This window comes from Bubalus kerabau, chromosome 3 (assembly GCF_029407905.1).
Source record: "Bubalus kerabau isolate K-KA32 ecotype Philippines breed swamp buffalo chromosome 3, PCC_UOA_SB_1v2, whole genome shotgun sequence".
Classification (NCBI taxonomy): domain Eukaryota; kingdom Metazoa; phylum Chordata; class Mammalia; order Artiodactyla; family Bovidae; genus Bubalus; species Bubalus kerabau.
The window spans coordinates 148,745,732-148,763,478 of record NC_073626.1 but is presented as its reverse complement, the minus strand read 5'-3'; the positions used below and the strand labels follow the sequence as shown (position 1 = coordinate 148,763,478).

At 39.7% G+C, this 17,747-nt stretch overlaps 1 protein-coding gene across 1 annotated transcript in view; it reads right to left on the bottom strand.

Annotated features, from left to right (window-relative positions):
• Positions 1 to 17,747, bottom strand: part of ADAM23 (ADAM metallopeptidase domain 23) — a 186,329-nt gene that overhangs the window by 128,695 nt on the left and 39,887 nt on the right. The window contains exon 3 of the mRNA XM_055573264.1: positions 5,130 to 5,206. Coding sequence (XP_055429239.1) covers positions 5,130 to 5,206 — 77 coding nt within the window. The remainder of the gene's footprint in view (positions 1 to 5,129; positions 5,207 to 17,747) is intronic.

Genomic DNA, 17,747 nt, shown 5'->3' with positions numbered 1-17,747 from the left:
TTTGGCTGTGCTGGGTCTTCACTGCTGCACAGGCTTTTCTCTAGCTGCGTCGAGCAGGGGGCGGCAACTCTCTCAGGGTGTTCCGGCTTCTCATTGCAGTGGCTTCTCTTGTTGCACAGACTCAAGGGTGCACAGGCTCCAGTAGTTGTGGCATATGGGCTCAGGAGTCACAGTTCCTGGGCTCTGGAGCACAGGCTCAATAGCTGTGGTGCACAGGCTTAGTTGCTCTGCAGCATGTCGGATCTTCCCAAACCAGGGATCAAACCTGTGTCTCTTGCACTGGCAGGCAGATTATTCACCTCTGAGCCACCAGGGAAGCCCCTCTTCTTTTAAAACCATTGCATGAACTAAGCAAACCACTGTGTGCATGTACTTCTTTAAATCAACATTTTCTAGATATTCATCTTAAATCAAATACCCCTGATTCCCCCTACATCAGAACAAAGCCATTAACCTCCCAGGGAAATGGAGCAATAAAGAAGGGTGTCTTCCATACAGATGGCTAATAAGCACATGAAAAGATGCTTAACCTCACTCATCATCAGAGAAATGCAAACCAAAACCACAATGAGGTACCATCTCACACCAGTCAGAATGGCTGCTTTCAGAAAGTCTACAAACAATAAATGCTAGAGAGGGTGTGGAGAAAAGGGAACCCTCTTACATTGTTGGGGGGAATGCAAACCAGTACAGCCACTATGGAGAACAGTGTGGAGATTCCTTAAAAACCTGGAAATAGAACTGCCATATGACCCAGGAATCCCACTGCTGGGCATACACACTGAGGAAACCAGAAGTGAAAGAGACACATGTACCCCAAGGTTCATCGCAGCACTGTTTACAATGGCCAGGACATGGAAGCAACCTAGATGTCCATCGGCAGACAAATGGATAAGAAAGTTGTGGTACATATACACAATTGAATATTACTCAGACATTAAAAAGAATGCATTTGAATCAGTTCTAATGAGGTGGATGAAACTGGAGCCTATTATACAGAGTGAAGTAAGCCAGAAAGAAAAACACCAATACAGTATACTAACACATATATATGGAATTTAGAAAGATGGTAACGATGACCCTATATGTGAAACAGCAAAAGAGACACAGATGTAAAGAACAATCTTTTGGACTCTGTGGCAGAAGGCGAGGGTGGGATGATTTGAGGGAATAGCATTGAAACATGTATATTATCATATGTGAAACAGATCACCAGCCCAGATTCAATGCAGGAGACAGGATGCTCAGGGCTGGTGCACCGGGATGACCCTGAGGGATGGGATGGGGAGTGAGGTGGGAAGGGGGGTCCAGGATGGGGAACACATGTACACCCATGGCTGATTCATGTCAATGTATGGCAAAAACCACTACAATATTGTAAAGTAATCAGCCTCCAATTAAAATAAATTAATTAATTAAAGAAAAGAAGAGACCAAAGACCACACAAGTTGTTCATCCACAACCTTCCCCTGCACTTCCCCTAGAGTGACCCATTCACGACAGAACTCTGCTCACACTGCAGTGTGGAAAGCAAACCACAGATAGCCGATAACTACACATGCATAATTATTTTAGTTTGGTACCTGTTTGACAATAATGATACAGCTTTTAGCATTCTGCCTTTCATCCAAAATCAGAGTTGTTTTTGTCAGTTCACTTAGGTCCCATGAAGCAAAGTCCTTACTTTCCAAGCTGCTTTAGGTCCACTCCTCAGTTTTAAGCTACAACCATCCAATATTGATGTCTCACATAGATTTCACCCAATTGGAGCTTTCCTTATTGTTCAAGACAAATGTACAGGAGAGACTTGGAAGACCCCTTATTCTCTCATTGGATAGTGTTCTCTTAGGAACAAACTGCTGTCTTATCGCACCTGAGACACCCTGAGATTTCTTCCATCTCTGTGCCAGGCAAAGGCCAGAAGGACTGCATGGATTTCACTTTACAATAAACATGAGAGCATGCTGAAGGTTTCAGCGGCCACATCAGACACAATCAAATGGAAAGTTAAATATCCAAACAGCCAATGACTTACAAGTCTTGTCATGCTTTTTAATGGATTTCGGGTAAGCAGCTGGAGAAGGACCAAATGTATTGCAAATAGGTTTTTATCTCAACAAAAGTATGTTGTCTGAATTCTCAGTGCTCATTACCTTGAATGCATATCAACCTTGGCCTGTCAAATTGTCAAGTTTTCCTTCAGTCTAACCTTCAGCAAGGTAAAGATCACAGAGTATACTACCCTCATGTACAAAAATGAGGGAAAAAAAGTACTGACAGAAAACAAAGCAAAGACTTATTGTGCTTTTCTTATTAGATCATAAGTTCCATGAGATCACTGATTCTCTTTTTCAATCCTAAATTCCCCAACACCCAGCCCCATGACTGCCTTGCTGTGGCAATAATAATTAAGCATAAATACAAATATATATTGAATGTGTTAATCAACTCAGGCTGCCATTATAAGATACCACAAAGTGCGTGCTTTAAACAACTAGAGATCTATTTCTCACACTTCTGGAGACTTTCCAAGAACAACATTCTGGCTGATTCAATTCCTGGTGAGGGCTCTCTTCTTGGCTTACAGATGACTGCCTTCTTGCTGTGTCCTCACGTGGTAGAGAGAGAGAGACAGCAAGCTCTCTGGTGTCTATCTTATAATAACATTAACCTTATTAGATCAAGGCTCCACCATATGACCTCCTTCAACCTTAATTACCTCCTTAGAGGTTCTGTCTCTAAATACAGTCATATTTCAGGTTAAGGTTTCAACATAGAAATTTTAGGGGGGATTCAGTCCACAGCATTAAGCATGTCTTTCCAATTAGCAGACATGTATAAGTACCACACATTATCTCAGCGAGTCCTTAAGCAACATACAGCTTAAACAGGAAACTAACGCTTAGGAAGCTAAGCCTCCAGCCCCCATCTCTTCCCTGTACTTCAGACTGCTCTACCCAACTACCACATAGACATGTCCCAGAGCCCTCAAATCAGTGATGTCTACCCTGATTTCACATTCTTTTCTCTTCACCATTTAACCTGTTTGTTCCTTGTGCTGCCCATTTCAGCTCGATACCATCTTCTACCCAGTTATGCAATCAAGGTTACCAGTTAATTTTAAGTCTTTTTTCTGCCTTGTCACCCACATCAAAGCTATCCTAATGATTTTTATCAATCAAAGATTTCTTAAAAGCATTCCCTCTCCATGCCTTTTAGCATTTCTTGAGAATAGAACTTGTGTTTATTCCCCTTACTTCACTTTTCACAGTCTAGGCTATAATAGCCAAGTACTTAAGCATGACAGACAAGATCTTCCAGGAGCTGAGCTGTCCCTGGGTCTACCTCTCCTGACTTATCTCCCTCTGTGTCAATCTTGTAATTTACCAAGAAATTCAACAAAATTTAACTTGCCACACTGCTGCATGGCCCTGCCTCCATAGCATACACTGTCTGCTCTACCTAGAACACAGTTCTCCATTTTCTCACTCTCCAATCCATCCCTAACACTTCTCTTCCTCACGAGCACTTGCCTTCCAAGACTTAGCTCAAGCATCACCTTTCCTAAGATGCTTTTCCACACTCTTCTAGCCTAAAGAGCTTCCACTCTTCAGTGCCTCCATAGCATTCCAACCAACATGGATTGCTGGTTCATTATCACCAGCACAATGAATTTCACACTCCTGTAAAATTATATCTATTGGCCTCTTCGAAGTAAGGCAAGGGCTGCTCACAGTAGGTGCTCAACTTGATTTCTCTGCATGTTAAATATTAATGGTAAATAATTTTTGGATGTGTCTACAGACCTCTAAGTACCCTGGACATCCCCACATGATCCTTTCTCAGTCATCTGGGATGCTGTGCTATGGCCAGGATGTTTTAATGTTCAACCACATAGCAATGTTGGTTGCTCTCACCAAGGCACAGTCTGATATGACAGCATCCATTGCAGTAAGAGTTAAAGGAACAGAAGATCTAAACAAACTAAAATTAGCTATATCTTGTTACTCAACATAGTCTAAGTGTTGGCAAGACAAATCTCTCAGGCAGGCACAGTGCTGACCCAGCATGGTGAAAAGGAACTCAACTAATACTCAGCAGACTCAACGACGAAAACCTGCAATATCTGTAACACAGGAAATTCTGAGTTCTGCTGATTCATCCTGACTTAAAGCTGCAATTACACTTGAATAAGGAGTACCCAAGCTGACTCTGCATTTTTTTTTTTTTTCTGCAGAGCTCTCAGAATTTGGCACACAAGAAATTTAATAGTTGTTCTTCAGAGTCTTTTGTAATTTCTCAGATATTGAACTGTGGTCACCTACATTACAGTGTCTGATAGCATTACGTGGTATCTTTCTGGCAAAAATGCAGTCTTAGTCAAAATACTGATCAGAGTTTACGATACTGACTGGAGCTTCTCAAACTACAGAAAACCATAAAAGAATGCTCCTTCACCAAAGAAATGTTTGCTGCTGGCTCAATTAGAGACTGAAGAGTCCTGCTTAAGGCAACAGCTCTTGTTCATGCTTTGTACAAAGACATCTGTGCAACTGATTCCAACTTGGGAAACAGCATTTAAATATCAACATAAACACATGCTCAGAGGAAAATCGGGTAAATCTTCATCAGGATCAAAATTTCTAAGAAAGTGTATTAGAGCAAATTAGGAAGCAAAGAACCTTCTCAAAATAGGTACTATTTGCAAGTCATCATTTTCTTTACTCTTCATACAGAAGTCATGTGAACTGCATACTGAAAGGTAAAGTGGAATTTCTAGACTGAAGTCCAATTATACTTGAGTCAGTAATTTATCATGCTTGCTATATATATATAGTAAAGATTATAAGTTAGCACTTAATTAGCTAGCATCACTTCAAATAATTATTCCATTTAAAATCACATTTAAGTACTCCATTTGAGATTTTTAATACATTAAATGTCTCTTCTTTCAGCAAAAGAACATAATTAACTTCAGGCTTTATATTTTTCTCTAGGTGCTATATGACATATAATTAGCTAAAAAATATCAGTTGCTTCAACAACAGATATTATTTTGACAAAACTATTATCATGAAGTAGAGTTTTATTGCAATTATTTCTTGACAAGATCATAACTAAATACTTACTTGTTCAATGTGAGGTCAAGAATGAATTTGGAGCCAAAGGCTTCAATCTGGAAGCTTGCTTGGGCCAGATGGACAGCCTATGGTTTCAAAAAGACAGAAAGAACCTTAGTTTACTTTCATATCTTTAAAGCTGATTATATTGATATCAAGAATGATATTTAATAAGAAGAATATTTTATGGACTGATTCGTTTCTTTATGGATCCCTATATGATAATTTATTTCTTTAAAAAGAGAACAAGGGTATCGTCATGGTTTTACTTGGAAGGCCTAAATATCTGTTCAGCAAGAAACTAATAAAAGTCTTTTAAAAAGGAGTCCATCTTGATAAAAATTAAGAGCAGATTCAACTGAACTTTCAAAGTGACTGTGATGAATTATGCAAAAGTCTGACTAATTAAAGCTTAATTTCAGCCTATTTTGTGCACAAAACTAACCAATTCTTTCTGCATACCTAAGTGAAAACTCATGTCAGCGTTCTGCTCTTTATCAGGAATTGGAACTTTCTCTAAATGAATTATCAGCAGAATGTCCCGGTAAAAAAACCTTTCAACTTCAGAAAGCACGTCAAACCAGGCCCTCTGTGGATAGTGAGAGTCTCTGTCCCCCTTTGAAAGTCACACATTTACAAATACTGTCCTCATTGTGATTTAACCCAAAATGTAAAGATAATCTCATCTCAACATGAGTAATATGTTCTAGGTATTAAAGGGGCTTCCCAGCTGGTGCTAGTGGTAAAGAACCCACTTGCCAATGCAGGAAACATAACAGATTCAGGTTCAATCCCTGGATCAGGAAGATCCCCTGGAGAAGGGCACGACAACACACTCCAGTATTCTTGCCTGGAGAATCCCATGGACAGAGGAGCCTGGCGGGCTATGGTCCTAAAGATTAGAATAGCTCACAGAAGCATCTTGAATAATATAAATCAACAAATCAATGAAGTTTTGTTAAAGTATTATCCAAGAAAAAACTCTCCTTTGTCACCCTATCAGAAAAAAAGAACAAAGATAAATGTAACATCCCCCCTCCCCCAACCCTTGCTCACAAACACCCTTCCTCCAGACTTCATTCTTAAGGCACAGTGGGTGTCATCTATGAAGTGTTACATGCATAGCAACCAGACACTTTTCACTCCCACTCTCCTCAATGCCACTGCTTGTTCCTCTTGCCTTCCTCCTCCACTTCCCATTATCAAAATCCTACTCTTCCTTCAAGGGCAGACCAATGACATTACTTTCCAGTAAGCCTTCTTCACACACAGCTGCTGGGAATGAACTTGAGGCTTCAGGAGCACTGTGCCCTCCCTCCACAGTGATGGATGATCACTTTCCATTCTGGATGATTTGCTTCACAACTGATATCACAGGGGTCTTGCAAACATCTGTACATTAACCATCCTTCCCCAAAATATATGAACTTTCAATTAACTAACCAAATATTTATAATCAGGACTATTTTGCCATGCCAAATCCATAAAATACTATAAGTAAACCATGATTTCAACTTCTTGTCAAGCATAACTGCTGATCTGATAGTCACTCAATAATCAGCAAATAAAATTAAGAGGAAATTAACATATTAAATTTTAAATACAGAACAATGAGACAGAAGGTGCCTCAATCCCTAATACCATGGGATATCATGTCAGACCCCAAACAACCACGTAGAACAGGGTCATTATCCTTGATCTGAGCTTCCTGTATTCAGACAACTCCGTGAGAGAGAAACTTCTGTCTTGCCAGGTGTGGTCTCTGTCATCTGCAGCAAAACCTCTGTTCACCTAATATAACTATCACAAAGTCTTTCATCTAAATTCATTCTGTCTTGAAGCACTAATTTTTGCATGAAAATTTTTATTTGATGAATAATTTGTATAGGGGAAAAATTTTCATCTCTGGGTCCCAAAAGCTTAAGAAAAGAAAACAGCTTTTTTCCTGGGAATAAGATACATCCCTCAGGCATACTTTCTCTTAAGAATATTAAATAGTAGAGAAGAGTTCATTAAAGGCACTCTGGCTTAAAAGAGCTGCTAAATGTACTTGTTTGAGCATCTTTATAAATAAGAACATACTGTGGTGAAAAGAGAATGCTGCTGCTGCTGCTAAGTCACTTCAGTCATGTTCGACTCTGTGTGACCCCATAGACGGCAGCCCACCAGGCTCCCCCGTCCCTGGGATTCTCCAGGCAAGAACACTGGAGTGGGTTGCCATTTCCTCCTCCAATGCATGAAAGTGAAAAGTGAAAGTGAAGTCGCTCAGTCGTGTCCGACTCTTAGCGACCCCATGGACTGCAGCCTACCAGGCTCCTCCGTCCGTGGGATTTTCCAGGCAAGAGTACTGGAGTGGGGTGCCAGTGCCTTCTATACATAAAACAAAAACTACACATAGGGACTTCCCTGGTGGTACAGTGGATAAGAATCTGCCTGCCAACGCAGGGGACATGAGTTCAATCCCTGGTCCGAGGAGATTCCACATGTGGCAGAGCACTTAAGCCTAGGCACCACAACCACTGAAGCCCACGTGCTCTAGAGCCTGTGCTCCACAACAAGAGAAGCCGCTGCAATAAGAAGCCTGTGCACCACAAGCAAGTCGCCCTAGCTCACTGCAACTAGAGAAAGCCTGTGCAAAGCAACAAGGACCAGCACCACCAAAAATAAATAACTTTTTTAGTACTGAAGAAAAAAAACTACACGTAAATTATGACATCGAAACAAATGGAGCAAAACTTCCAAATGAGTATTCCAAGGAAAAGTGCTTATAATCCACTTTATACAGATAAATCTCTGTATTTCTGTAACTAATCTAAAGAACCTGATAGTGACCCAGCAAAAGACTCATTTCACAGCAAATAAGCACTGAGACAAGTACAAACCCCAAGAAAACTCTGCTGCAAAATAATGTAGCCAGGTAATAACTGCTTGTGTGCGGGCGTGTGTGTTAGTTGCTCAGTTGCATCCTACTCTTTCAACCCCGTGGACGGTAGCCCACTAGGCTCCTCTGTAAGTGCTTACTCCATTTCGAAGAAATTATTGAGAGTCAGACAATTTGATCGTTGTTAAATAAGTTTATACTGAGTCAATGTGGCAAGTTTCAGTTTAACAGAATTTAATGAAAAACCTGGCAAGTAATATTAATAGGAGAAAAGGGAACCCTCTTACACTGTTGGTGGGAATGCAAACTAGTACAGCCACTATGGAGAACAGTGTGGAGATTCCTTAAAAAACTGAAAATAGAACTGTCTTATGATCCAGCAATCCCACTGCTGGGCATACACACTGAGGAAACCAGAAGGGAAAGAGACATGTGTACCCCAATGTTCATCGCAGCACTGTTTATAATAGCCAGGACATAGAAGCAACCTAGATGTCCATCAGCAGATGAATGGATAAGAAAGCTGTGGTACATATACACAATGGAGTACTACTCAGCCATTAAAAAGAATACATCTGAATCAGTTCTAATGAGGTGGATGAAACTGGAGCCTATTATACAGAGTGAAGTAAGCCAGAAAGAAAAACACCAATACAGTATACTAACGCATATATATGGAATTTAGAAAGATGGTAACAATAACCCTGTGTACGAGACAGCAAAAGAGACACCGATGTATAGAACAGTCTTATGGACTCTGTGGGAGAGGGAGAGGGTGGGAAGATTTGGGAGAATGGCATTGAAACATGTAAAATATCATGTATGAAACGAGTTGCCAGTCCAGGTTCGATGCACGATACTGGATGCTTGGGGCTAGTGCACTGGGACGACCCAGAGGGATGGTATGGGGAGGGAGGAGGGAGGAGGGTTCAGGATGGGGAACACATGTATACATGTGGTGGATTCATTTTGATATTTGGCAAAACTAATACAATTTTGTAAAGTATAAAAATAAAATAAAATTTAAAAAATAAAATAAAATAATATAAAATGATAACTCCTTAAGGTAAAAAAAAAAATTAATACTGGGATTTTCCTTTGTTTATTTCATTTAGTCCTTCCACAAACAGGTGTTGAGTCCCACCCTATGTAGAAAGATGGCTGGGACACAGCCCAGACTCAAGAAAGCAGCATCTTCCAGAGAAGCAGGCAGGGCTGTCAACTTCTATGTGTCTAAGGGGCCAAGGGACCAAGGCTTCAGTGACAAGGTGCAGTTTGAATAAAGTTTTTAAAAGAGAGTAAGAATCCACCCTTATGGCAGAAAGTGAAGAGGAACTAAAAAGCCTCTTGATGAAAGTGAAAGTGGAGCAACACTCAGAAAACTAAGATCATGGCATCCGGTCCCATCACTTCATGGGAAATAGATGCGGAAACAGTGGAAACAGTGGCAGACATTATTTTTGGGGGCTCCAAAATCACTGCAGATGGTGACTGCAGCCATGAAATTAAAAGACGCTTACTCCTTGGAAGGAAAGTTATGACCAACCTAGATAGCATATTGAAAAGCAGAGACATTACTTTGCCAACAAAGGTCCGTCTAGTCAAGGCTATGGTTTTTCCTGTGGTCATGTATGGATGTGAGAGTTGGACTGTGAAGAAGGCTGAGCGCCGAAGAATTGATGCTTTTGAACTGTGGTGTTGGAGAAGACTCTTGAGAGTCCCTTGGACTGCAAGGAGATCCAACCAGTCCATTCTGAAGGAGATCAGCCCAGGGATTTCTTTGGAAGGAATGATGCTGAAGCTGAAACTCCAGTACTTTGGCCACCTCATGCGAAGAGTTGACTCATTGGAAAAGACTCTGATGCTGGGAGGGATTGGGGGCAGGAGGAGAAGGGGACGACAGAGGATGAGATGGCGGGATGGCATCACTGACTCAATGGACGTGAGTCTGGGTGAACTCCGGGAGTTGGTGATGGACAGGGAGGCCTGGCGTGCTGCGATTCATGGGGTCCCAAAGAGTCGGACACGACTGAGCGATTGAACTGAACTGAACTGAACTGAAGAATCCACCTGCCAGAGGAGCTACTGTATCTAGCACATGGAACTCTGCCCCGTGTTATATGGCAGCCTGGACGGGAGGGGAGTTTGGGGAGAATGGATGCATGTATATGAATGGCTGTGTCCCTTTGCCGTTCACCTGAAACTATCACAACATTGTTTGTTAACCAATACAAAATACAGTTTTTTAAAGTACCTATATTTGCATACATTCTATGTGAGTAGCCGACTCATTGGAAAAGACCCTGATGCTGGGAAAGATTGAAGGCAGGAGGAGAAAGGGGCGACAGAGGACAACATGGTTGAATGGCATCATTGACTCAACGGACATGAGTTTGAGCAAGCTAAGATGGAAATAGTGAAGGGCAGGGAAGCCTGACTGCTGCAGTCCATGGGGTCGCAAAGAGTCAGAACACAACAGAGCAACTGAACAACAACAACAATAAAAATAAAATGAAATGCTATAGATTAAAAAAATAAAAAGAATCCACCCGCCAGGAGAAGAAAAGATATTCAGGGCCTGGGGGAGAAACAAATATAAAAATAGAGTAAAAAATTAACGTGGAAAACAAACTTACAAAGAAATTTTAATGAAATTGCCTATAGGAAAATGGCTTTTGGGGGAAACATCAAACAATGAATCTGAAAAGGTGGGCTCTGGAGCTTTGTGTGACATGCTCAGTGACACGTCTGCTCACATACACATGTGTACATGTGGCCCAGACAGAGAGCTTTCCTTTAAATGTCCCCACACCTACTCAGCACAGTCTCTGGCATATGCCATCATCATCATCATCAATACCAACACTAGGATTCAAACATATTGACAGACTCCTCTTCACAACAACTGAAACAATTAGTATGAAGACATCAAAAACATCCCTGTTTCTCCATAGGAAAAAAAAAATTTTATTTTGTTACCTTTATCAGAAAAACTCTTTTATCATCTGAATTCACTTTAATGCTGAGAGGGAGTCAATTTTCCTATAATATGACTTAAGATTTCCTTAAACATTCATCTTCATTGCATAGATAGCAAATGGAATTAGTATATTCATCTAAAATATCTATACCCAACCAATACAATATTATAAAGTAATTAGCCTCAGTTCAGTTCAGTCACTCAGTCGTGTTCGACTCTTTGCGACACCATGAATCGCAGCACGCCAGGCCTCCCTATCCTTCACCATCTCCCGGACTTCACATCCGGAGTCAGTGATGCCATCCAGCCATCTCATCCTCTGTCGTCCCCTTCTCCTCCTGCCCCCAATCCCTCCCCGCATCAGAGTCTTTTCCAATGAGTCAACTCATCGCGTGAGGTGGCCAAAGTACTGGAGTTTCAGCTTTAGCATCATTCCTTCCAAAGAAATCCCAGGGCTGATCTCCTTCAGAATGGACTGGTTGGATCTCCTTGCAGTCCAAGGGACTCTCAAGAGTCTTCTCCAACACCACAGGTCAAAAGCATCAATTCTTCGGCACTCAGCCTTCTTCACAGTCCAACTCTCACATCCATACATGACCACAGGAAAAACCATAGCCTTGACTACACAGACCTTTGTTGGCAAAGTAATGTCTCTGCTTTTCAATATGCTATCAAGGTTGGTCATAACTTTTCTTCCAAGGAGTAAGCGTCTTTTAATTTCATGGCTGCAGTCACCAACTGCAGTGATTCTGGAGCCCAAAAAAATAAAGTCTGACACTGTTTCCACTGTTTCCCCATCTATTTCCCATGAAGTGATGGGACCAGATGCCATGATCTTCGTTTTCTGAATGTTGAGCTTTAAGCCAACTTTTTCACTCTCCACTTTCACCTTCATCAAGAGGCTTTTCAGTTCCTCTTCACTTTCTGCCATAAGGGTGGTGTCATCTGCATATCTGAGGTTATTGATATTTCTCCTGGCAATCTTGATTCCAGCTTGTGCTTCTTCCAGCCCAGCGTTTCTCATGATGTAGTCTGCATATAAGTTAAATAAGCAGGATGACAATATACAGCCCTGACGTACTCCTTTTCCTATTTGGAAGTAGTCTGTTGTACCATGTCCAGTTCTAATGGTTGCTTCCTGACCTGCATACAGGTTTCTCAAGAGGCAGGTCAGGTGGTCTGGTATTCCCATCTCTTGAAGAATTTTCCACAGTTTATTGTGATCCACACAGTCAAAGGCTTTGACATAGTCAATAAACCAGAAATAGATGTTTTTCTGGAACTCTCTTGCTTTTTTGACAATCCAGCGGATGTTGGCAATTTGATCTCTGGTTCCTCTGCCTTTTCTAAAATCAGCTTAAACATCTGGAAGTTCACGGTTCACATATTGCTGAAGCCTGGCTTGGAGAATTTTGAGCATTACTTTACTAGTGTGTGAGATGAGTGCAATTGTGCGATAATTTGAGCATTCTTTGGCATTGCCTTTCTTTGGGATTGGAATGAAAACTGACCTTTTCCAGTCCTGTGGCCACTGCTGAGTTTTCCAAATTTGCTGGCATATTGAGTGCAGCACTTTTAAAATAAATAAATTTATATTAAAAATAAATAAAAATAAAATGAAATATCTGTACACATTGAAGTAATTTCAATACAATGGTGTATGCTATTTTTCTCATATTCTCTTTCCTTTGCTATACATTCTGCCTTTGTACACAGAGAACAGATTCTTCTCTAGACCAAAATAAATACCTGACAAATGCTACTTTTCCCTATCATTCTGTTATTTCTGCTCTGTCCTAGACATGATTAAAATGGGCTTTAACTTTTGGAGTCTCTACGCTATTCCACATCAATTGATCACTATTTCTTCAACAAAATACCATGTATATAGCTTTGGTAATAGTCAATTTTAAATAAGTTTTCAAATCAGGTAAAATGAGTCATTATTGTTTTACAAATTACATTTTTGGATACTATTTATTTTTATTTCATAACCCAATTCTTCCAAAAGATAAAAAAAAATTAGAAGAATGGCCAGGACAGGTAGAAAATTTTTATAATACATGGCCATATTGCTTATAGCTTATTAAATATTTTAGAGTTAACTGACCTGCACCACTGAAACCAACTGAAAACACAAAGACTACCTCAAAGAGCATTGCTCTTCTTTTACAAAGAAGGACCTGCACCGAGAGGTTTAGAAATATGTTCAATGATACAGAATCACAGGAATACTTCAGAGAAGAGTACATGAACTACCCATCAGGTCATAATGGGTTATTTTCTCCATCAGGATATCTGCTAAACAGATTGAAAGATTAACACTTCTTTTTACAAGCCCGTCACTATAATAGCACTGTGGAAGAATGCAGGGTTTTAGAGTCAAAGAGCGTCATTTCACGCCAAGAATAAGCACAACCCTGGGCTCAGAACTACCACTCTGAAGGACGGAGAGCAGCTGTTGCCTAAGCGCTTTGGTATTTTTCTTTTGACTCAGAATCTGGCACAGGGAAATTACGGGAGCCCAATAAACAAAAACAACTAAACTCAATTATATACACAAACCTCCTTCACTAAAGAACACTTCACACATCTTAATGATGTGCTGCTGCTTTCCTGTGTTTTTTTCCTTTTAGTAGATGGCACCTAATGGTATTGGGTTCGCCAAAAAGTTTGTTCAGGTTTGTCCATAACATCTTCTAGAAAAACCCAAATGAATTTTGTAGCCAATTTAATATCATATTAAATAACTTATAAGACCATTAGATTGCTCAGCTAAGACTGGCTTTGCATCTCATCCACCAGTGCTATGCTACTAAGCAATCATAAATATTCAGCTTTAGGTAAGGTACATTATATAAACTGAAGAGACATAGTAGCTTTCTTGGGACTTATGTTCTAGAATAATTAACATTAATATGGACATGAAAACAATGGGAAAAGATGACTATCTACTTATAGAAATGAAAAGCAAGTCTTTCCAGGATATATATGTTTTCATGCAAAAATGCTTCACACATAACAAGTATTCAATTAGTATTCTGTACTACTTATAAGGACTTGTGAATTCTACAGAGTGTGTGCATAACTGAAACAGAATATGGGAAACAAGCAGTTTACACTTTCTCAAATTCAGAAAACATTACAAGACTGAATTCCGTATTTCAGTAGAAAGTGAACAACTTGAATTGCGGTATCCATGCTATCAATGTCAACATTCACTGAGCGTGTACTTTACTTTACTATGCTCTATAAAAGACATGGTTAGGGTAACAGAGGGAAATTTAGACGTTTCCCTACCCTTAAGATATATTAAGTTTTTTTAAGTAATGAAGGAAACATATCCAGAGTGGCAGAGCAATAATACAAGAAAAAGCTTTACAAATAGGGAGCAAAAAACCTGGAAGGTATCAAGCAAGCCTGAGCAGACACCACTGAGATGATTTCAGCTCTGCTTCCTAAAGAGGAGAGCTGTGGGCTCTAGGAAAGAAGGTGCTTGAGAAAGAAAACTGCTATAATTAGAGTTCGAAGAAAGATTACTAAAACTGTCTCATTAGACACAGTCTCATTAGTAAGCTACTGTTCAGCTGTCTCATGTTTTCCATTATCCCTTCCAGCAGAAAAGACACTGTAGGTGGGCTTCCCAGGTGGCACTAGAGATAAAGAACTTGCTTGCCAACACAGGAGACATAAGAGAAGCAGGTTCGATCCCTGGGTCGGGAAGATCATCTGGAGGAGGACATGGCAACCCACTTCAGTATTCTTGCCTGGAGAATCCCATGGACAGAGGAGCCTGGCAGGCTGCAGCCCATGGGGTCACAGAGTTGGTCACGACTAAACTGACTTAGCACACACACCGAGACTGTAGGTAAAATTTTTCTCATTTCCTTCATTGCTATGATAATATTTCTTATTCTATGTCCATTAAAATATCAAACATAGACAGTGTGTGTGTCTTTGTATGCACAGGTGCATAAACTATAACTTTTTCGGGAATTGTTTTTCCTCCCTTTATCTTTTTGCTCGTGGTTTCTTCCCCTACTCTCAATGATTTTTTTCAAAAGATCCTTCAAGAATCCACCCTTTTTTCTTCACAGTGGGAAGAGTTCACAGAATTTCAAAGACTACCTTCTTTTGAGGTCCAGGACACTTTACAACATTTCAGAAAAGACAACCTTGGAAATACTCCAACTAAGAAGGAAAAGAACCAGCAGCTCAGATACAAGGAGCCTCCTTTGTTGTGATGAGTTGAGCTGTTGAAGAAAGATGCTTCACTAGGGAGCCTTGCATCAATCTGGGTTGCACAATATGTTTTTCTCCTCACAGAAAAACAGGAGACACAGAATCCAGTGACCCAAATAATTAAACTGCAAAAAGAAACAAACTGCCAAGTTTAAATTGAAATCAGTTTGAGGGAAAGACATCACTTTTTAAGAATAGATATACGTATATGTATAACTGGATCACTTTGCTGTATACCTGAAGCTAACACAACACTGTAAATCAACTATATTCCAATACAAAAAATTTTAAAGAAGTTTAAAAAAAAAAAGCAAAATGTAAAAGAAGATGGTAAACAATGTCACTATCAAGAGATTTCCTCATAAGCTGTACAAAATCACCACTTGAGAACTGAACCAATCTAATACTGTATTGCATAAAGCTGTGTAGCAAAGATTTATAATCATAAATAAACAAGAAAATATATTACTTTTCTTTTAGCTCATTCAGGCTTTTCTGTACCTGACTAATCTGGGTTTATCGCACAGCTAAAGAAACATAAAAGTACAATTTGTGGATTTTTTTCTGTGTAATGCAAAAACTCAAATATGGGAACATGTTTTAGGAGTTTTAAAGTGCAAAAGAAAACATCAACAGATGATTTTAAATTACAATCTTGGCTAAAGCTATCTTGAGAAAGAAGAATGGAACTGGAGGAATCAACCTACCTGACTTCAGGCTCTACTACAAAGCCACAGTTATCAAGACAGTATGGTACTGGCACAAAGACAGAAATATAGATCAATGGAACAAAATAGAAAGCCCAGAGATAAATCCACGCACATATGGACACCTTATCTTTGACAAAGGAGGCAAGAATATACAATGGATTAAAGACAATCTCTTTAACAAGTGGTGCTGGGAACTCTGGTCAACCACTTGTAAAAGAATGAAACTAGAACACTTTCTAACACCATACACAAAAATAAACTCAAAATGGATTAAAGATCTAAACGTAAGACCAGAAACTATAAAACTCCTAGAGGAGAACATAGGCAAAACACTCTCTGACATACATCACAGCAGGATCCTCTATGACCCACCTCCCAGAATATTGGAAATAAAAGCAAAAATAAACAAATGGGACCTAATTAAACTTAAAAGCTTCTGCACATCAAAGGAAACTATTAGCAAGGTGAAAAGACAGCCTTCAGAATGGGAGAAAATAATAGCAAATGAAGCAACTGACAAACAACTAATCTCAAAAATATACAAGCAACTCCTACAGCTCAACTCCAGAAAAATAAATGACCCAATCAAAAAATGGGCCAAAGAACTAAATAGACATTTCTCCAAAGAAGACATACAGATGGCTAACAAATACATGAAAAGATGCTCAACATCACTCATTATCAGAGAAATGCAAATCAAAACCACTATGAGGTACCATTTCACACCAGTCAGAATGGCTGCGATCCAAAAGTCTACAAGCAATAAATGCTGGAGAGGGTGTGGAGAAAAAGGAACCCTCTTACACTGTTGGTGGGAATGCAAACTAGTACAGCCACTATGGAGAACAGTGTGGAGATTCCTTAAAAAACTGGAAATAGAACTGCCTTATGATCTAGCAATCCCACTGCTGAGCATACACACTGAGGAAACCAGAAGGGAAAGAGACACGTGTACCCCAATGTTCATCGCAGCACTGTTTATAATAGCCAGGACATAGAAGCAACCTAGATGTCCATCAGCAAACAAATGGATAAGAAAGCTGTGGTATATATACACAATGGAGTACTACTCAGCCATTAAAAAGAACACATTTGAATCAGTTCTAATGAGGTGGATGAAACTGGAGCCTATTATACAGAGTGAAGTAAGCCAGAAAGAAAAACACCAATACAGTATACTAATGCATATATATGGAATTTAGAAAGATGGTAACAATAACCCTGTGTACGAGACAGCAAAAGAGACACCGATGTATAGAACAGTCTTATGGACTCTGTTGGAGAGGGAGAGGGTGGGAAGATTTGGGAGAATGGCATTGAAACATGTGTAATATCATGTATGAAACGAGTTGCCAGTCCAGGTTCAATGCACAATACTGGATGCTTGGGGCTGGTGCACTGGGACGACCCAGAGGGATGGTATGGGGAGGGAGGAGGGAGGAGGGTTCAGGATGGGGAACACATGTATACCTGTGGCAGATTCATTTTGATATTTGGCAAAACTAATACAATTTTGTAAAGTATAAAAATAAAATAAAATTGAAAAAAAAAATAAATAAATTACAATCTTGTTCTAATCCCTTATTCTAAGTTTGCTCATTGGTGATCACCAATGCAGTCAAGAGTCATATATAATAAAAATAATAATGCCCAATATTTCTCATGTTTTAATTATCTCAGTTATCTAGAATAATATGAAGCTAGTAAGGCAGGTTTTTTTATTAGCCTCTTCTAGAAGACAGACATTTTTAAAAAGCACTAAGGAGTCAAATTATGTTTTTTGTCCAAGGTTGCACATCAAAGAAAGAAAGATC